The 22566-nt window shown below is 41.8% G+C and overlaps 1 protein-coding gene across 1 annotated transcript; it reads left to right on the forward strand.

Moving 5' to 3' along the window:
- Positions 1-9812: 9812 nt before the first annotated feature.
- Positions 9813-13747, forward strand: LOC110314979 (angiogenin-2-like). The gene is made up of 2 exons (XM_021189156.2): positions 9813-9861; positions 13292-13747. The coding sequence occupies exon 2, from the start codon at positions 13310-13312 to the stop codon at positions 13742-13744; it is 435 nt and encodes a 144-aa protein (XP_021044815.1). The 5' UTR covers positions 9813-9861; positions 13292-13309; the 3' UTR covers positions 13745-13747.
- The last annotated feature ends 8819 nt before the right edge of the window (positions 13748-22566 follow it).

Here is a 22566-nt window from a genome sequence, read left to right on the forward strand (position 1 = left end):
TTTACAAAAATACCATCACCTTATTTCCTTCCAGCTTCCAAAAACTGCTACCAAGCTTCCTCTGTAGGAAATGCCTTGGTAAGGGAATGTTCACTGATCAGTTTCTCCATCAGCAAGGCACAGGATGCACATTTTGTAACAATACAAAGAGTGTGTTTCTACAAAATAGTTTTTGAGATGATGTCCTTAAAGTCAACATTGAGCATAATAACCATGCAGTTTTGTTGAGCTCTGATAAGAAGTACAGAAGAACTGGTTAAGAAGAACAGGCCACTATAGTGACCCACAATTCCTAGACAGAGTTTTAGCAGAAAATCCTGGGTATCTGTATCACCAGTGAACGTGGGGGTTGGAACACCCCTCTAAAGGGCAGAGCTGAACTACATCTCCTCAGACTGAGACTCTCATTCTTTGTAGTGGCTGCAACTGCCTTGTACAGAAATGAGGAAGAAAAACTTGCAGATGGAAATTGCTAAAGAACTAGTGGGCATGAGGGACTGGTCAGCATTTAAAAGCACTTCTTGCATAATCTTGAGGACTAAAGTTCAGATCCCAGAACACACGTAACAAGTCAAATATGTCTGCCACACCTGTCATCTCTGCTCTAAGCATCAAGGAGACAGGATGGCCTTCTAGTTTGCTGGCTTCCAACCCAGTCAAGAGACCATGACTCTCAGGTTCAAGAGACCTTGCCTCAGAGAAATAGGCAGAGTGACAGCAAAGGGTACCTGATGACTTCCTACACATGGACAGACACACACACTTGCACAGGCACACACACACATATCCACACACACAAGCACTTGCACAGGCATACACACAGACTCATGCGCTTGCACAAGCACACACACACACACACACACACACACACACACACACAAACACACACACACAAACACACCATTTTAAAAATCCACTGGGCTAGAGAGATGTCTCAGCAGTTAAGAACACTGACTGCTCTTCCAAGAGGACCTAGCACCTTTGATTTCTAGCACCACTACAGCTAACAACCATCGGTAATTCCAGGTCCAGGGAACCAAATCCCTCTTCCGCTACCTGCTGACCCTAGCCACATATATTGTGAATATATCATGTAGGAAAAAAACAAGCAAGAGCTACAGAGTGAGACCCTCAGGCTGTACCAAATTTCATCTGGTCAGTAGATTATGTCAACCCCGGAAGTTATTTTGAAGCATACAGATTCTGCCAAGGATCAGCCTCAGGTCAGTGAGTATTTTCTGAGACAAGACATGCCTGGAAGCAGCAAAAACAAACCACTGGAAGTCAAATCCTGGGTCTAAGATGGCTGCCTGCATTCTGCTGGAGACAGCTGTCCAGCCTGCTTCCTCTCTGTTCTGAATTTTTTCTCTATCTCTCAGATCTGATTTCTCTGGAAATCTCTAAAGAGCTCTCTAAGTTTCCTTTTGATTATACTATGAATCAGCATCCTGTGACCCCAGGACCTTAATTCTTAGGAAACAGCAAGAACAAATTTTCTTTTAACATTGCAAAAGAATTCAGTGATCTGCCTGCCTCTCTCAAGCAGAGATCAGAAACTAGCTGAGTGGGACCTGAAATTTCTAGTCCTAAAATTACCATTTCTATCCCACCAGGGACTAGTCTTACTGTGTCCCAGGCTGACATTGAACTCAGGAATGTGCCTGCCTTTGTGTCTTTCTGAACAACCTGGCTTATAGTACAGCTGCCTTTGTTCCTTCACATTTATGAATCCCCTTATATAATTCATATTGCATCCTTAATTTTCACATAGCTGAGAAATTATATAATCTCCAAATCATTTTTTTTAGAATTCTTTTCCACAGACAGTAAGGTTGTACTGAAGGCCCCAGACTGGACCATTCTGCTAAGGCATTAGCCAAACTTTTGCCACCCAGATTCATGTTACCTCAGATCATTATGCAAACATTAAGGTTAATGGGGAGGATATTGCTTGAAGGAACATGAAAATATGTACATAATTACACAAAGAAGCCTTATGCCATGGCAGTCCACATCTGCTTGTCCTGTCCCAGAGGCAGGAACCCTGTCATTCTGTCTCCACCAAGGCCATGCCAGACTCTGCAAGATTCCGCACCAACCCAGAATGGAAGGTTCCACAAGAAATCCATTGCTGCTCAAGAGGAGTGGCTTCTGCGAAGACGTGACTGTGGTCCACTGAGAGCAGGAAGTACCATTAATGTCCAGAGGGTAGGAGAGGTCAAATATTGCATGTGGGAGCCCAAAAAGGAAGAGAAAAATGGAAGCTGGGGATCCAGACTGACAGTCAGAGGTATGGACCTGAGAATGGCACCCCTCAGCTCCATTCTACATTTGACACTGCATGAAGGCTCACGGCCACGTCTGGTGATGCTTAGATGCCCATGTCCTTAAAGGGATGCCACCTTCCCATCTGAAACTGATTCCTGACTACAGTTCTGTCCTCAGGAGTCAGGAAAGGACCTCTCATTTTTCATCTCTTTCTGTGTGAAATCCAGTTCCCTTATCTTGGAACCAGTACTTTCTGGTCTGTGTTGAATGATCTCACAATTAACCTCTAAGGACATCTCTGCAGGGAGAGGACAAGGGATAGCCTCAATCAGAGATCCCAATTCCCTGGTCTCCTCTGCCAGCCACTACTTTCCCACAGAGAAACTTCATGGAAGATGTTTTGAAAAGACACATACTTCTCTGATTCCAGAGACTGGGAAGATGCCTCATATGGTAAGAGGCCCTGTCTTTCTCTCTCTCTCTCTGGGTATCTCTCTGTCTGTCTCTGTCTCTGTCTCTGTCTCTGTCTCTGTCTCTGTCTCTCTCTGTCTCTCTCTGTCTCTCTCTCTCTCCACACAAACACACACACACACACACACACACACACAGATATATATATACACACACAGACACACAGACACAGACAAACACACTGTGTGTATGTGTCTTTCCCTTCCACTCTCCCCACCTCTATCAGACACAGAATTACCAGAAATCTAGATTTGTATGCAAAGGGGTTTGTTGATTAGAAAAGATTTGTTCAGCTGAATTAAAGAAAGTCAGGGACAGGTTTCATGAGGACAGGTACTGATATGCAGTGCAGACAGAGGAATTGGTTGTTCACTACTATGATCTTGGCAGTAGCAGGTGAGGGAAGGTACAAAGTGTTGGCACTGGAGCTAAACGTCCCATCCAAGTGAATTGGAACCACTGGATAGATGGCAGTATCCTGTGGAGTTCTGTTCTCACGGGCCACTCTGTTGTACTTCATTGAACTTGCCATTTGATATCTGCATTCTGTGTATATTCTTGTCAGGTAATGAGGTTACAAAAAGTTATAAATACCTGAAGTGAACTAGCATGACAATTTTTTCTTGTCAAGTTGTTGCAGGTGATATTTGGATGGACACACACACAAACAACATCAGCAAAACTTGAGTAAGAAAAGTATTTATGTCCTTACATCTTGGTTTATACCTGTTAACAACCCGCATTGCATCATCACATTGGAGTCGGTGCTATTATAGATATGGTTGCTAGCATGAGGCAAGCATTAGGACAAGTCCCAACAGCAGCAGCAGACAAAGACTGAACTCAGGAAGATTCAGACCCACGATTCCTGTGAAAACAGAAGATAAGTGACTATTCTCACCCTACCTCAGGTTTCCATCTTTTTTCCTGAAGGTTCTCTGCTGTCACTGTGGGTCCATGGTGCAACTTCTCCTGGACAGTGTCCCATCACTGCTCCTCCTGTCCCAGGCCTACACAATGTCTTACCCAGTCTGCGTTGTGGATCCTGTGGAACTGTGTGCTGGTTGTCCTGGAAATCAGGGATAATAGGTGAGCTCCACTTGGACCCATAGATATAGAGCAGGTTCTGTTGGTGGAATTGGTGGCTCAGAGTCTAAAACATGCAGAACCACAGATTGGTACATTGCCTGCTTGTACAACCAGCCTTCTGTTTCTTCTCTTGACCAAGCCATAATGCTGCTGCTTCCATTGTAAGGAATCAAATTCCAAGTCCTCTTGTGCAGGACACTTTGAAGTCTGAATCTGAATTCTACATAGAAATCCTTTTGATTTGCTGCAGACTTCATGACTGTGTTTGAATAATGGACAGATCAAGTTTTCTATTAGCCTGGCTACACCTAGAAACAAAGCCGCAGGAAACCAGAATCATAAGAGACAATTATATTTCTGTCTTTCATTTTTAAAATTATACGATGTTGGTGTGTGCAGAGATGGCTCACTGATTAAGAGTAGTTGCTGCTCTTCCAGAAAACCCAAGGTTGGTTTCAGCACTTATGCTGGGTGGCTTACCACTGCTTGTAGCTCCATTCCAGGACATCTGATGTGCTTAATAGTACCTGTTGGCATGTTCATACACATGTGCACAGATACATAGAGACACATAAGTAAAAATAATACTTAGGGATGGGTGAAATGTCCGTGCTTAAGAGAGCTGACCCTCTTCCAGATTCCTTTCCTTCCAGAAGAACCCAGTTTGACACCAAGAGGTCACAAATACAGATTACTCCAGCTCCACAGGAATCAGACATGTGTTTGGTTTTTTTAGTATCTGTACCCGCATGGCACATGTGCAATCACATGTGAAAGTTAAAAGACAAACTTTAAAAACTGCATTTAGAAACAGTAACAAAGATTTCACTCAGTGTATACTGCATAGTATTTTGCTGGTTGGTTCCTGTAACAGATTCCTTAGTACATTTCCATCTAGCTCAATTTGCTCCAGAGCTAGTACTAAAGGTCTAGTTTTACATCATGGACCCTCAAGAGAACACTACTTCTTCTAAGGTGTTGGAAATACTGTAAGACAATGTAAAAAAAATACACTAATGTAATAGAATTTTTATTTGGTTTTCTTTGTGCTGGGTTTGAACCTGGAGCCTGTCTACTCTGTCACATAGCTATATTTGCAGCATCAGATAGATAAAGAGTTTTGGCTTCAACAGATTAAATACTGCTCTAAGTTTTTTGTTATGAAAACCTCCATTGTATTCCAATCCACTAATACATCTTCAAACCTGTTCATACTTCTGTTCTGAAGTATAGCCAGGGTTATATCCTAGTAATAAGTCCTTCAGTTTTTCTTTCCAAACTTGATGAATATCATAAGGTATTTTCTCAAGAAATACTTCTGCACTTGTTTATAAGCTACAGTGAGTATTTTGCTGTCATAATTGATAGATGTCTTTTTGTGTTGAATTCCATTGGTGAGAGATTGTGTCCAAAATTTGGAATTTCTTCAACCCTGGGATTCTCTTGCAATGACTACTCTTGACCTACTGACAGACAGATGCTCAGTGTCAGTGCAGTATTTAAAACACCTCTGCCAAGTGCTCCCATTGTCTGTGGAAATGGCAGTGCTCAGTATTTATAAAATTGTCTCAATAATCCATTTCCTAGGGACTGATCTTTTGGTAGTGCCAAGAAGTGTTCAGAGAGTGTCACTCTACAGCCTGGGTTTGGTTTGAACTTGCTTAGAAACCCAGATTGGATTGTAATTTAGTGTCCTTCTGCCTCAGGCTGGAAGTTTTAGGGTCCTAGACTTGCACTTTCAGACCCAACTTATGAGCCAGGTTGTAAGCAGCCTGTGCTGCTGTGAGTGGATGCTCAGCTTTAGGAAGTAAGACTCAGCAGGAAGAAGCTAGGTTGCTGTGACCTTGTCCTTGAAGGATGTTTTGGGTCGCTGTGCCCTTTCCTGACCACCTTTCTTCTGCCATAACCTTGAGCACCTTTGCTTTACCTAATGCCTCCCATTGTGGGCTTTTCTCTACCACAGACCACCAACCGAGAAAGCCAACTGACAGGATGATATCCTTGGCACTAAAATTAAATGAATCTGTGTTTCTTTCAAATTATCTATTTGTTTTAGGTATTATTCAAGCACTGGAAAATTTGATCTATAGCAGGATGCAAGTTAATTTAACTGATTTATATACAATAGCTCAAGGTACATTTGATACAGGGGCTCTAAGGCTTTCTCCTTTATGTTATATGACCTTCTATATATCTCTTTGTAAGGCTATTTATTGAACAAAAGCTGATCTTGAACCTTATGATCAGGTTTCTGCAAGTACATAGGAACTGCAGAGAGACCTTCCATGCAGACAATGCTCTTGGTTATTTGTATCTGTGAAGGATCCTGCAGCTCGTTTTTGCACTCAGGATTCTGTAGAGTGACTCATGTCACTCTTCAGGTGGACACTGTGGAACCCTACCTCTCCTGCTACTCAATACTTGCTGTGTGTGATTGGAACTACCTTGTTGCCTATGGTCTCCTTCAGCATGTCTTCATTCCTGGAACCATGATTGACACCACTAAATATGTTCTTGGGGTACTCATTGAGAGGTGAGTGTCACACCCTACATACTGGTTTCATATAGAATGGATGTTGTAATACTCTGGTCTCAGTGTGGAAGTTAGCTCCTTTGGTTGGGATTTTAATTGGAATTAAATTGACTCTATAAGTCAATGTGAAAGAAGATTCTCAAAATCTTCTCTCTGTTGGACAAAATGTTCACTAGTCTACACACTTTCTGGTGCATTGTCAATCATGCCAAAGTCACATGACTATACAAAAGCAGGGTAACATCAAATTCCTAGATTCCTGAAGCTCCTCAGGGAAGAACCTTCCAGGGTCTCCCTGGCAGGCTTGGTGCATCTGGAGCTGATGTTCCTCATGGAGTTCTTCAAGACATCTACTGGTCAGTTTTTTTGTCTGCTTCGAGATCAGGATTAAACTACCCAATGGGAGGGGCATCCTTGGAAGAATAGGGTGCATTCCCAGCCACCGAGGCTGGAACATCCACCCCTCCACTCCTCTGCACCCCACCCCAGTCTGTTTACGTGGCCGGCAATGCTGACCTCACCCACATTGGAGGATGAGATTCCAAAGGAAATTTAATTCTCCTATTCGCCATCCCACCAGAAAGGAAGGAGTGAGAAAGAAAGCCACTGCCTCCAGTTCCGGGTCCAGGTGCATTTCTATTCCTGTCCCTCCATGGTTTGGCTATGGAAGTCCCTTCCTACTAAGTACAGTTGTGATGTTCCTGGGAGACTTCTCCACTTCTCAGGTCTGGCTGGGTGGCTGAGGTGTGATGGGATCAACACTCTTTCCACAGTTAGCTTTTTGCATCTTGCCAGAGTCCAGCATGTATGGCCATTGTCTAGAACCAGGGCTCATAGGGGACCACAGAATCTGCGAAGGGAAAAATTCCAAGAAGCCCACGTTTGTTCAGATAAGGAAAATTTGAGTGTTCTTAGGTTGATATCAGAGTTGTGATACAAATATGTCAAGGCTGTGCAAGTATAAGTGGTGTTTTCATTTTCTATTTCCTGTCCCCTTCCTTAACTCATCTTTAAGTGTGTTGTGAAACCTTTGGAAACATATCAACAACTTCTGTGCCTTCTTACTGAACAGTTGGGATTCGCTGTGTCTGAGACAGCACATCAAACCATGCCAACGCAATTATGGAGCAACTTTGTTTCAGAATGAGGATAGATAGAAACCTTGCCCTTATATTGGGACATCTCCAATGGGACAGTCCTTTTGTCTGTGATGGCAGGAATCTCAGCCAGTCCATACATCCAATAGTTAGAAACCTCTGTTAGCATACCAGTCTGAACAGCCTGTGGTAAACTCCAAAAAGCTGCCTCAGCTATTCAAAGAGCAAGTACCACCCAACTTTGAGCCAGTTAGTGTTGCTAGTCACAGAGGTTTCAATTCAGGAAACAATATGATAATAAACAGAGAGGTCAGATTTTTTGGAGATTTATGAAAATAATTAGTGTTAAGAAATTTTCAATACTGCTTTAAACATAAGTTTTGATTTCTCTAGAAATCATTCCAATGAGATATAAAAGTTGTGTCTTGCATTGGAAAGCTTCCATCCACAGAAATACCAAATGCTCCTTGGTTTATTAAAGTCCCTTTCTTTTTTCTTCAGTTCCTGTTCCTTAGAGTGAAAGTTGAGAGATCTTCTCAGTTTGATCTCATGGGGCGGTGGGACCTTAGTAACATGATTCAGAGAAGGTGGAGTTGAAGCTTAGTTTAACAGGGGTGATTAGAAAAAGTGAACTAGCTACAGTCTGAGATCAGGCCTGGGGGAGTCATCAGTTAAACAATGGCTTAGCTTGTCAGGGTGATTGAGTTTCCTTCTCATCCTTTTTCCTTCTGCACCCCACAAAATGCCATGGAACTCCCCACTAGAGCCATTAAAAGTGTGACTCCAAGCATGGATTAAAAAGTGTACCCATCCAGGCTGGTAAAACATGACTTGAGATCTTCCATTGTGTATACATTTGAGTATAGAGCACTATCTGTAAGCAGTTATTTTCAGAGTGGCTACAAGCAGAGCCAAGTATGTTGGGAAGCAAATGTTTAATGTGTATCTTGTTAGGAAATGTACATATTTCATCAGATCTTTGTTCCCATTCTCTCTGACCCAGGGAAACCCCCACTCCTCAGGAGGGCTTCCTGTGAGCTTTCCTTTTCTACTTGTTACTCCTGTTACTGGTCAATCACGGAGAATATAGAAATGTGTAAGCAAATATTCTTCTCTGGAAAGGATCCACGCAATGGAGAGACAGTGAGACTAACTAACTCAAAGGAATATTGACAGCCCATTTCTTCAGTTACACCAACCAGAAGTAAATCCAGATCCATCCCATCTATATTTTGGGTCCTTTATATCAGTGTAGTCTTCCCCAAATGTTCCCAAGTGCAAATATGAGCATGCCTGCAAGTCAGTGCCCCAAAGCTGCCTGCTTGCATCTTTCCTGCTTTCTGGGGATCCCTGTTCCTGCCACACAGAGAACCAGCCTTGCTGAGGGAGACTGAAGATGCTCAAGTGCTGTATTCTTCCTTCTGCCACAGTGAGTCAGCTGATGCTCTAGTTACTGTGCCCAGACTCACCTCAAACATCCCCAGCACAGTTCCCACACAGCAAGAGATGCTTTGCACTTGCCTCTACCTCTAATCCACTGACAATGTGTAGGTCTTTTTTTTTCTTCTACTTTTTCTTTTAGAAATTAGTACAGATTAAATAACGCACAAATACCTACACAATGATGTAGGAAAATCTAGAAAATGCCAAAGAGCTAAAATAATACAATCATGCCATATATATATGTATATATATATATATACATATATATATATACATGTATGTCTGTGTACCATGTATATGCAATGTCTAGGGAGGCCAGACCAAGGCATCACTACAGATGGTTGGGAACTGCCATGTTGGTCTGAGAACTGAGCCTGAGTAAGTGCCTGCAACCACTGAGCTACCTGACCATCCCTGAAGATGTATACGTCAGAACAATTCTCATAGACTTCTCTACTACTTTGCTGTGTAGTTTATGGGTATTGGAAGTCTGACCCTGTGGCTTGCCTACTGTTCGATCTTGACGTTTCCTCATAAGCAGAACAGACATACATAATTCCGTCTGTACATGGTTCTCATAATGTTTAGATGTAGACACCTGGTTTTGCAACAGTGTTTTAAAGAACAGGAGGTTGAGTAGCCATATTTTGTTTCTTGCAGATGGACTGAGAGAAAAGGATCCCAGGAAGTACTCATTATCATTCCTGAAAAAAATGTCTGGTCCACCAGGTGGTTAATATTTGACCCAGTCATGCTCAGGGGAAATGACTCACTGTTTGTCCCTGATTCATGTCCTTGGTTTACAAGTCTCTGACAAAGTAGAGATCCTTAGATAGGTCCTGTCACATGAACACTATATTACCAGCCTGAGAGTAGCCTCTAGCTTCACACCCCAGGACCCTGTCTCCAGAAGCAAACAGCTAGACTCATCCCTAGTCGGAGGAAAGCTGGTCAGCTTTGGTAAGATTATTCCCTGTGGGTGCTCAGCTCTCTGCTTCTTTTCCTCTGTGCTCTTTCTAGACATTCATCTATTTTAGTGAAAGCTATTAACCCCCTTACACTTTCTGGACCCAAACTCTTGAATTAATATGAAAAAAACCGAGTCACACACACAGGGTAAAAGTAAAACTATTCAGACTTATACAAGCAAGAAACACAAAATAAAATAAATGGTTAATTAATGCAGCTGAAAATCAAAATGCAGGGTAAAAACAAATGCAAACTTACTTGGGACTGATTTTCTCTTTAAGTAATATGTCCTTAGGTGGCTGAAAGATGCAACATTCTTTGTATTTATTCATTTACAGACAAGGTCTCCTGTATCCCAGGCTGTAGAGCCCAAGATGACCTTGAACTTCCAATTCTCCTGCCTCCACCTCCCTAGACCCACATAAACTAGGTGTGGTAATTCTAAATGAAGATCAAGATTTTGGGCCCCGTGTGGGCTACCATGTCTCAAAGTAAAACAAATGGATAATCAAAATGTAAAAGTTGTTTTTTCCTGTTAAATGTGGGGGCACTCATGGTTATCTGATATGATGGGGTTTTGAGTGGAGGTGCAGGTTTGTGTGTGTTTCTCAGTAGCCATGTACCATGTTTTCTGGGACCAGAAACTCACCAATTACAATGCTGGCTGGTAGGGACCCTTGCATTTCTACCTCTACAGCACCAGAATTACAAGTGCTTGTCATAAAGTCTGCCTTTTCACTTAATTGGCCATTTCCTCCCTGTAGCTGTCTTTTTTAAAGTTTTATTTTTATTATTTTAAGGTAAGTGTATGCATGTGTATTTGTGGGCAGATATGTGTAAGAGAGATCCTGGTGCCCACAGAGACCAGAGGCACTAGATCCCTTGGAGCCTGAGTTGCTTATGGATGTGAGCAACTTAGTGTGGATACTGGGACCAGAACTCAGGCTTTCTGAAAAGTAATATACACTTTTAACTGCTGAGCCATCTCTGTAGCCCCACCATGAGGAGGGCTTTTATATCTCAGGATGATCTTTTTATATTTGCTCTAAAGAACTAAGGATATGATCAGAAATTGCTCAATATCTCACTATAATCTCCCAGGTGTCAAAATTTCAAATTTCCTAAGAAATAACATTTTAAAAGTTCATACGAGAAGATCCAGCAATACCACTCCTGGGCATATACCCAGAAGATGNTCCATCTTGTAATAAGGGCACATACTCCACTATGTTCATAGCAGACTTATTTATAATAGTTAGAAGTTGGAAAGAGCACAGACTTCCCAAAAAAGAGGAATGGATACAAAAAAAAATGTGGTACATTTACTCAATGGAGCACTACTCATCTATTACAAACAATGAATGTATGAAATTAGTAGATAAATAGAAGGATCTGGAGGATATCATCTTGAGTGAGGTACCCCAATCAGAAAAGACCACACACACATATAATATGCACTCAGTGATAATTGGATATTAGCCCAGAAGCTCAGGATACCCAAAATACAATTTGCAAAATACATGAAAGTCAAGAAGGAAGACCAAAGTGTGGATACTTCGATCCTTCTTAAAAGGGGGGACAAAATACCCATGGAAGGAGTTACAGAGACAAAGTTCAGAGCAGAAACTGAAGGAATGACCATCTAGAGTCTGCCCCACCTGGAGATCCATTCCATAAACAACCACCAATCCCAGACACTATTGCAGATGCAAACAAGATTGTGCTGACAGGAGCCTGATATAGCTGTCTCTTGAGAGGTTGTGAAGGTGCCTGGCAAATACAGAAGTGGATGCTCACAATCACCCATGTGATGGAGCACAGTGTCCCCAATGAATGATCTAGGGAAAGTACCCAAGGAGCTGAAGGGGTTTCCAGCCCTATACAAGGAACATCAATATGAATTAACCAGTACCACCAGAGATCTTTGGGACAAAATCACTAATCAAAGAAAATACATGGTGGGACTCATGTCTCTAGCGGCATATGAGGCAGAGGATGGCCTAGTCGGCCATCAGTGGGATGAGAGGCCCTTGGTCTTGTGAAGGCTCTATGCCACAGTATAGGGGAATGCCAGGACCAGGACCTAGGTGAGTAGGGGAGCAGGGGTATGGGGGAGGTGATAAGTGATTTTTGGAGAGGAAACTAGGAAAAGGGATAACATTTGAAATGTAAATAAAGAAAATATCTAATAAAAAATAAAAAAATAATTAAAAAAATCCATAAGAAGGTCAAACTGCAGAAGAAGACACCTTGGTCCTATGGCCTGTGATTGGCAGAGGTGTTGTCACAGGGTAAGCTGAGAACTCTGGGAAGGTGATGGTAGGAATCTTCTCTCTTCTCTTAAGAAAGATCTTACTGAGAATTTTAAGTCCCTTGCCTTCATGAACAGATCTCAGATTTGTTTTGTTGTGTTTTGTTTTGTTTTATTGTGTGTTTCATTTTACCACACTATAAGATCATTTGACTATGCCAGCAGTATTACAAATGTAAGAGACTCTAGAAAATATTCTCTCAGATCATCCAAACAACTTCTGAAGTAGACCACTCTGAAGATGAAGCTTGAGTTCCCTTTTTGTTCTGTAAGAGTCTCTTCTAGACCCATTTTAGGTACCAGACAATGTGTTCCATTCTTCCTATGCATTGCATAGCAACTCTGCCCTTTGGGAGAAGTAGTCCTGCACCCTTCATCCCAAGTTGATCTTCTGTACTACAGCTTTCTTCATTGATGTGGAACTGAGTGAGTGCCTAGAATCCCATCTCAGTAGCCTTGGGACACGGGCTGTCCTGTGTTCTTGATCCCCACAAGTCAATCTTCATGGCTCTCAGCTCCTGTGTTATCATCCATCTTGCCTCAGGAATCCTCATGACTCCCCAATGGATGCTACATTTCTGTTCTTTGCTTTTCTGTTTTTCTTTCTCCTTCCTTGACATTCCCACAAAAAAAAACAAACAAATAACCAAACCAAACCAAACAAAACAAAACATAGTCTTCTAAAATACACATCTAGGATAGAACTCCAGGATTCGAGCAATTCTCCTGTCTCTGTTTCCTAAGTAACTGAACCTTATTGACACATACTGTGCCTGACTTTGGTGTATCTTAAAGGTCTCTGTGCCCTATGATCTAGCACAGTTTCTGGGACCAATAAGGACTTCGGTAATGCTTGCTATTAAATTAAGAAATAGGTGAATTAAGAATATAAATAAATTTTGTTAGACTATGGATGATGGTGAACCTAAGGAATAGAGGAAGATGGCTTTGCCATGGAGTCAGTTAGGAAGGCCAAGGCAAAGATGAAATTAGGTAGCTGAGGACAATGCTTTAGCATGTTCCTTCAGGAGAGGAAAGTCTCCACCCACTTAGTCTAAATTAGAATGTAGTTCTATGGCCTGACCACTCCTGCTTTTTTGTCCTTGGCAGGAATCACTGTTGGAAGAGATGGCGATGAGCCTGGGTCCTTTGTTGTTGGTCTTCATGCTGGGTCTGGTTGTGATCCCTCCCACTGTGGCTCAGAATGAAATGTACAGACATTTCCTGACTCAGCACGTTGATGCCAATCCACTTGGCCGGGATGACAGATACTGCGAAAGTATAATGAGGCATAGAGAGCTAACCTCACCTTGCAAAGCTGTCAACACCTTTATCCATGGCAAGAGTAACAACATCAAGGCCATCTGTGGAAATAATGGAAGCCCTTATGGAGGAAACTTAAGACTAAGCAACAATCGCTTCCAGGTCACCACTTGCAAGCACAAAGGAGGGTCTCCCCGGCCTCCATGCAAGTACCGAGCCTCTAAAGGGTNCAGATATATTGTTATTGGCTGTGAGAATGGCTGGCCTGTCCACTTCGATGAGTCTTACATCAGTCCATAGACAGCAGGCCCCTGGCACACTCCTAACTCTGTTTTATTTTTAATCTCTGCTCAAAGCCATGATCACTGGTGCAGTGTTCATTATCACAGGCCAGAAAATAAATTATCTGAAATATGCTTCTCCTGATTTATAATGCACAGAAATAAAGATATCTCACAAACCTCTAAGAGTCAGTCTGGAAGATCACTAGTTCCCAGTAAATTTAGCTTTTCCTGTTTTCTCTCCTTGCTGTACCCCAGGGCGAAGGGGCTGGAATACAGAGAGATATTCTTCCATACCTGCTAGTCAGTGGGAGGGTAGATTTCATCAGTCTATGGTGCTGAGGGTAATAAATTGATTTACAGACAGGAAAGAGAATTTTTCAAAAGAGCCAGATTGTCTATTTAGTAATAGGTCACTGAAGGAGTCCTATTTGGAAAGGAGTTTAGGCTCAAGAGCCAGCACACCAAGGATATCCCCTGCCTTCTCCTTCTGTACTGTTGCTGTCATCCTCAGGAACCTAATGCATCCCCTTAAATTTTTTAAGGACCTAAACTCTGGCCAAACCTGATTCATACTTTCACACAGAATAAAATTTCAAGACCAGTCTTCATAAAGAAGTGTTATAGACTTTTATCAGTGATAATTCTGACATGGGCTGTCAACAGAAAGGTTGTAAGCAAGGCATACCCAAATGTGGTTATGGGCTTCCCAACAGAGAGTCATATATAATTGTCTTAATATTGGTCATATTACAATGCCTCTCAAGCCACACCTTAAAATGTCATAAGGATATCCCTCCTTTTTTCTTGCTCTCTGTCCAAAATACTACTTATTTTATTTTATGTTCATTTTGTTTTACTATATGTGTTTTTTCAGAATATATGTATGGGCACCACATATGTGTCTGGTGCCCAGGGAGGTCAGAAGAGGTGTGGGGTCCCTTGACCTGGAGTTACAGATGGTCATGGTGAATACTGGGGTCCAAACCTAGGTCCTCTGCAAGAACAGAAAATGTTCCGAAGTGCTGAGCCACCTCATGACCTCTTTTTATCTTTTGATAGATGGGGTCATAAGGTGCCTCAGGGAATGTCTTGAATGGAATTATAATTTGCACAGGTAGAATCAACGACTACCAGGGGTGCATAAGGGGTTTATTACCCATCCTTTTTAAAAGAAAGTTTCTTCTTCATTCTTGAAAAGTGTAGGCTTACTACTGACAAGGTGTAAGGCCTTAAGCAGTCATTCATTATGATGAAATATATGCTTGCCAGATTGCCAAGTAAAGGGATTCTTCCCCTTCTCAGAGCCCCTCAAATTTCCCTTTTTATCCATTGAGTGTCTCTCTCTGGTCTTATTCAAGGATTAGCTCTCATGGGATACTCCCAAGTCATTCATTTTTCATAGCTATTTCATTTAAAAATTTAAAACTTGTCTATTTTATGTTATTCTCAAATTAATCTTTTAGTTTATCGAGTGCTATTTGACAACTGTGCGGTTTTAAGGAAGGTATAGAAAGATTATTTTCTTTCCATTCTTCAACCAGATTTGTTCCCATTATAAAAGCTCTCTATAAACCTAGCTTGCTGGGTGCTGTCAGAGGCACAGGCTCAGCAGGTAATGCCCTGTTAGCAAAGGTTTATGAACACATGCCTAGGTACTTTATTTAGAAAACAATTGCTAGATGCAAAACAACCAAAGCCCCACCTTCCCTGTGCTCAAGCCATAGCCAGTACCTGAGTGAGCCCAGCCTTCCTGAGTATTCACATTTAGGAAGGGCTTGAGAAGTGGGCTGTGGGTAAGTGCTCAGCACAGCAAGAGTCATCTTTACTTCAGAAAATAGGTAGAGGATTTTAAAATGTCCCTCATTAGAAAAGTTTCCCTAAGACCAATGGCCCAAGTTTTGTCTGGGGACTCACAAGGTAGAAGGAGACAACTTACTCCTACACATCAGTCATCAATCAATCAATCAATCAATCATTCACATCAGTGGAATGGGCAGCAGTTTGGACTGAATTCAAACTGCTGCCCATTCCACTCATGTGAATGATTGATTGATTGATTAGTCCTAGTATTTTCTGTACCATGTCTGTTTGCTCTGTCATAACATGAAGCTGTTTAGAGTGAAACAACAAATTACAGATAAGGCCTTGTGTCTCAGTTATAAACCATTCGAGAAATTGAAGACAAAGCCATCTGTGATTGCTGGCTGTGCAAGGGAAAGACAAGAAAATCTCCCAGATTTCATGGAATGGTGGCGTGTAAGGAAGACTGTGACAGGCAATGGGAGATGAAACGTACCCCTGGGATACAGACCTCCAACTCTTTGAAAGTGTAATTCACTCTTCAAAATAAAGAGAGTCAGCAATATTGAATGCAACACATTGCAGTCATTCATTATGAAGAAAGTAGAGCAAAACAAGAAGGAAAACAAGAAAAGTAAATGTGGTGAGCAGCTTTCAAGGTGAGCTGCTCTGATGACCACACCTTCCTCTGATCTCTAAGAGTCAACCCCTGTGTGCTTCAGCACTACCTGATTCTTCTCCTTCTCCCACACACTGTTAGTAATGCTCCCTTCGGGGAGAAAGTGACATGCCTTCCTTCACCTCAAGGTGCCCCTTCTTTCAATGCCTTTCCTCACAGGTGCATGCTCAAAGACAAAATGGACAAATGGGAAACAATTGCCAGCCTTTACTGACCACTTATGGTGTGGGAGGCTCTTGGATAATACCTTCCTTTTAATTTTTAAAAATCTACTTCTTACAATATTTCAACAAAAAGGTGCTACCATACTTCTGTAGCTTATATAGTGATCCACTAAGAAAGGTTAAGGAATCTCCCCAACTACACACTGTGCTAGTATTCTTTCCCATTATTGTGACAAAACATTGGTACTAATCCACTTAAAAAGAGGAGAGGTTTTGATTTGACCCATTCCTTTGGTACCTATGGAGGGGTGTTGAATTAACACAGGAGAGCATGGCAGAGCAGCTGCTCTCCTCATGGTCTCAGGAAACAAAGGAGAAGAAAGAAGCTGAGGTCATTTTAAGGACTCTCTATGGATATCCTCTCAGTGATCTCCTTGTTTGTCTGAGTCACCCTGCTCCCAGGCAGAGAAGCTGTGGCTATGGCTGGAGCGTGTGACTGGAGAGGTTGGAAATAGGGAGAAAGTGACCAGAGATTACAGAATGGGAAAATGCCATGGCCCACGGGGCTGTTGGTGGTGTTTGTTTGGTTTGTATTTGATTTTTATTTTGACAGTGTCTCAGGGATTCAGACTAACCTCAAATTCACAGTGTAGGGCAGGCTGGCTTCACACTTCCCATCCTCTTGTCTCTACCTCAAGATATTAGGATTATGGGATGCTTTGCTATGCAGTGCTAGGCTCTAGACCGAGAATTCTGTACATGGTAGGCAAGCACTGCCAACTGAGCCACACCCCCAGCCCCCACATGTCTGTTGCAACTCTGGACCATCATGCCTGATTTAATCTATTGCATGGATCCAAGTCTTATTAAGCTTGGAGAATGAGTTCTTGATTGGAACCCACACTTCCAGTCCTGCCTCCCAACAGTCACATTCTGCACAACACAGTGGGCATGTTAGGTTGTAACTGCCTCTGATTAAAACTCTTCCTCTGAATCCTGCCAGGAACTCCTTCTTAACCTCCGTAAGCAAGGGACTGAACTTCATGGATTCCTGTCATTTACACAGTTGGTTCTGTCTGATGCAGGCCAGGGAGACAATGTCTGCACAAAACACTGAGATTTCCCTTTGTGTTACTATTCATTCTGGCCCTTGCACACTCTACAGGAAGCCTGACTTGGTTTAAGTTCTGTTGGCAATTAGATAATTTACCACACATTGAGATCCCTGTTCCTCTGTTGTTATTTTTGCTATACTTGATAGTAAATCTAACCATGACCTACTGGGAGAGTTAAAGTAATTTTAAGATCTATACCAGACCTGAAAGATTCTTGAGCAGACAAATACTTGTTTCTTACAAGGTCTTAAAAATAGCCTTAGGCAGCAAAATTATCAGTAAAAATTTAAAAGATTTTTGTGAATTCAAAACCAGCCTGGTCTACAAAGTAAGTTTCAACACAGTCAGGGCTACATAGGGAGACCCTTAGGCTGCACCCAATTATCACCTGAAATCAGTAGATTATGTCAACCCCTGAAGTTCTCAAATGTAGCATTCATGTGAAATGTGCAGATTCTGCCAAGGAACAACCTCAGGTTGGTGATGGGTTCTGAGACAAGGAGTGACTGATAGCAGCAAAAACCAAACCACTTGAAGTCAAATCTTGTATCTAAGCTGGCTGCCTGTGTTCACCTGAAGACAGGTTTCCAGTCTGCTTCCTCTCTGTTCTGATTTTTTTTCTCTCTCTCAGATCTGCTTTCTCTGGAAATCTCCAGATAGAGCTCTAAGTTTCCTTTTGATAATACTATGAATCAGCATCCTGTGACCCGAGGACCTTAATTCTTAGGAAACAGGAAGAACAAGTTTTCTTATAACATTGCAAAAGCATTCAGAAATCTGCATGCCTCAGACAAGCAGAGATGGGAAACTAGCTGGGTGGAACCTGAAATTTCTATTCCTAAAATTACTATTTCTACCCCACCTGGGCCTAGACTTGCTGTGTCCCAGGCTGACCTTGAACTCAGGAATGTGCCTGCCTTTGTATCTTTCTGACAACCTGGTCTACAGTAGAGCTGCCTTTGTTCCTTCACATTCATGAAGCCCCTTGTATAATTCATATCGCATCCTTAATATTCACATACATACACTACCTTTGAACTACATCCACATGCCTCAATATTGTATCTTTGTCAGTAATTTTAATTCATATAAAATAACTACCAATTTTGTTAAAAAGTATTTATTAAATTGTTTAACCTCCTGAAAGCCATCCTCCTTTCCTGGAATTTTGTCTGTCTCTTCTCCAAGCCAGTAATATCCATGACACTTGAGGCATGAAATTCTTCTTCTAATATTTCTAGTGTTGGCACATTCACACCTTTATACAGAGTGTGTATGTTTGATTCTATCCTTAGGGCTCATTATAGAGTAGAAGGCATGGGGACACTGTGAGATTCCTTTACACTGCTAACATACTACTCAACCAGTAACAGAAGTAACAACTAGAAAAGGAAAGCTCACAGGAAAACCCCCTGAGGAGTGGGGGCTCCCCTGGGTCAGGGAGAATGGGAAAAAAGACCTGATGGCATCCTTACATTTCCAAACAAGACACAGATTAAACCTTTACTTCCCAACATACTCGGCTCTGCTTGTAGCCACTCTGAAAATAACTGCTTACAGATAGTGCTCTATACTCAAATATACACATAATAGAAGATCTCAAGACATGTTTTAACAGCCTGCATAGATATACTTTTTAATGCATGCTTGGAGTCATGCTCAGAATGCCTCCAGTGGGCAGTTCCATTGCATTTTGTGGGGTGCAGAAAGAACAAGGGTGAGAGGGATACTCATGCAACCCAAAAAGCTAAGCCATTGCTGAACTGATGACTCCCCCGGGCCTTATCTCAGACAGTAGCTAGTTCACTTTTTCTAATCACCCCTGTTAAACTAAGTTTCAACTCCACCTTCTCTGAATCATGTTACTAAGTTCCCACTGCCCCATGAGATCAAACTGAGATGATCTCTCAACCTTCACTTTAAAGAATAGGGAATTGAAGAACAAAGAATGGGTCATTAATTGACCAAGGAGCATTTGGTGTTTCTGTGAATAGAAGCATTCCAATGCATAACACAACTTTTAAACACAACTTTTATATACCATTGGAATGATTTCTAGAAAAATCAAAACTCATGTTTATAGCAGTATTGAAAAACTACTTAACACTGATTATTTCCATAACTCTCCAAAACATCTGACTTCTCCCTTTTATTATCATATTGTTTTTTGAATTGAAATTGTTGTGACTAGCAACCTAACTGGCTCAGAGCTGGGTGGTGCTCACTCTTTGGATAGCTGAGGGAGTTTTTGGAGTTGGTCAGAGGCTGTAGAGACTGGTATACTAAATGTGATTTCTAATGATTGCATGTATGGATGGGCTGTGTGATTCCTGCCATCACAGACTGAAGGACTGGCCCCCTGAGGATGTTCCAACATAAGGACAGAGTTCCAATCTATCCTGCATCCAAAACAAAGATGCTCCATCATTGTGCTGGCATGGCAACAATGTTGTTCCAATCATGGACAGCAAGTATGGAGTGGCAGGAGAGGTAGAGTTCCACAGTGTCCACCTGAAGATCCATACATGAGTCACTCTACGGAATGCTTACTGCAAAAGGGAGCTGCAGGGCCCTTCACAGACACAACCAACCCAGAGCCATGTCTGCATGGGAGGTTTCTCTGTAGTTCCTATGTACTTTCAGAAACCTGATCATAATGTGCAAGATCAGGTTTGTTCAATAAATAGCCTTTCAAAGAGATATGTAGAAGGTCATATAACCTAAAGGGAGAAAGCCTTAGAGCCCATGTACCAAACATACCTTGAATTTTTGTATATAAATCAGTTAAATTAACTTTCATCCTGCTATAGATCAACTTTCCAATGCTTGATTAACACCTGAGACAAATAGATGATTTGAAAGAAACAGAGATTCATTTAATCCCAATGTCAAGGATATCATCCTGTCAGGTGGCTTCCATGTTTGGGGGTCTGTGGCTGAGAAAAGCCCACAATGGGCATCATGTGCTAAAGCAAAGCTGCTCAAGGTCATGGCAGAAGAAAGGTGGACAGTAAGGGTACTGTGTCCCACAGTATCCTTCAAGGGCAAGCCCACAGCATCCTAGCTTCTTCCTGCTGTGTTTTACTTACTTAAGCTGAGCATTCTCTAACAGCAGCACAGGCTGATTACAACTTGGCTTATAAACTGGGTCTGGAAGTGCCAGTATGGGACCCTAGAACTTCCAGCCTGAGGCAGAAAGATGGAAAATTACAATCCAATCTGGGTTTCTAAGAAAGTTCAAACCAAACTCAGGCTCTAGAGTGACACCCTGACCCAACACTTCTTAGCACTCCAAAAAATTTAGTCCCTATAAAACGAATTGCTGTGATGATTTTATAAATACTGAGCACTGTCCTTTCCATAGACAACGGAAACACTTGGCAGAGCTATGTCAAATACTACACTGACACTGGGCATCTGTCTGTCAGTAGGTCAAGAGTAGTCATCACAACAGGATCCAAGGGTTGAAGAAATTTCAAGTTTTGGACACAATCTCTCACCAGTGGAATCTGCACAAATACATCTATCAGTTGGGATAGCAAATTACTGATTGTAGCTTATAGGTCAAGTGCTGAACTATTTCTTGAGACAATACCATATGATATTCATCAAGTTTGGACAGAAAAACCCAAGGACTTATTGCTAGGATATAACTCTGGCTGTGCTTCAAAACAGAAGTGTGAGCAGGTCTGAAGATGTATCAGTGGATTGGAATGCAAGGGAGGTTTGGATAACAAAAAACTTAGAGAGGCATTTAATCTGTTGAAGCCAAAACTCTTCATCTATCTGATGCTGCAAATGTAGCTCTGTGAATGAGTGCACAAGGCTCCTGGTTCAAACTCCAGCACAAAGAAAAACAAATAAAAATTCTACTCAGACATCTTAGATAGCATGGTGTTCTCCTGAGGGCCCACAGTGTAAAACTAGACTTTCAGTACTAGCTCTGGATCAAATTGAGTTAGATGGAAATGTACAAAGGAATCTTTTACAGGAATCAACCAGAAAAATACTACACACAGATTTTTGTTATTGTTTCTAAATGCAATTTTTAAAGTTTGTCTTTTAATTTTCACCTGCGTCTGCACTTACATGTGCCATGCAGGTATAGGTCTTAAAAAAAGACAAACACATGTCTGATTCCCATGGTTCTGGAGTTATCTGCATTTGTGGCCTCTGAGTGTCAAACTGGAATCCTCTGGAAGGGAAGGAAACTGGGCAATGTGAAGTTCTCATAATTACTAATATCTCACTGATCCCTAAGGATTATTTTTACCTATGTGTCTCTGTGTATATGTGCACATGTGTTTGAATATGCCAACAGATGCTATTAGAAGATATCGGATGCCCTGGAATGGAGTTTGAGGCATTATTAAACCATCCATCATAGATACTGAAATGAAACTTGGGTCCCCAGAAAGAGCATCGAGTGCTCTTAACCTCTGAGCCATTTCTGCATACACTGACATCATAAAATTTTAAAAATGAAAAAGACAGAAATATAAACATCCCTTATGATTCTGGCTTTCTAAGGCTTTGTTTCTAAGTGTGTAGCCAGGCTAATAGAAAACTTGATTTGTCCATTATTGAAGCACATTCATGAAGTCTGCAGCAAATCTAAAAGATTTCTAGGTAGAGTTCAGATTCAGAATTCAAACTACCTGCACAAGAGGACTGGAAATTTGATTCCTTACAATGGAGCCAGGAGCACCATGGCTTGGCCAAGTGAAGTAACAGAAGGCTGGTTGCAAAAGTGGATAATGTATCAAACTGAGTTCTGCATGTTGAAGACTGTGAGCTACCTGTTCCACCCACAGGGCCTACTGTATATCTATGGGCCCAAGTGGAGCTGACCCATTATCCCCGATTTCCATGACAATCATCACTCAGTACCACAGGATCAACAATGCAAACAGGGTAAGACACTGACTGTCTAAGCCTGGGACAGGAAGGGCAGTGATGGGGCATTGTCCAGGTGAAGTTGCACCATGGACACACGGTGACAGCAGAGGGCATTCAGGAAGACATAGGGTAAACTTAGGCAAGGTGTGAGCAGTCACTTCTCTTCTGTTTCACAGGAAAC

Source organism: Mus pahari, unplaced genomic scaffold (genome assembly GCF_900095145.1).
Source record: "Mus pahari unplaced genomic scaffold, PAHARI_EIJ_v1.1 scaffold_8986_1, whole genome shotgun sequence".
Lineage (NCBI taxonomy): Eukaryota > Metazoa > Chordata > Mammalia > Rodentia > Muridae > Mus > Mus pahari.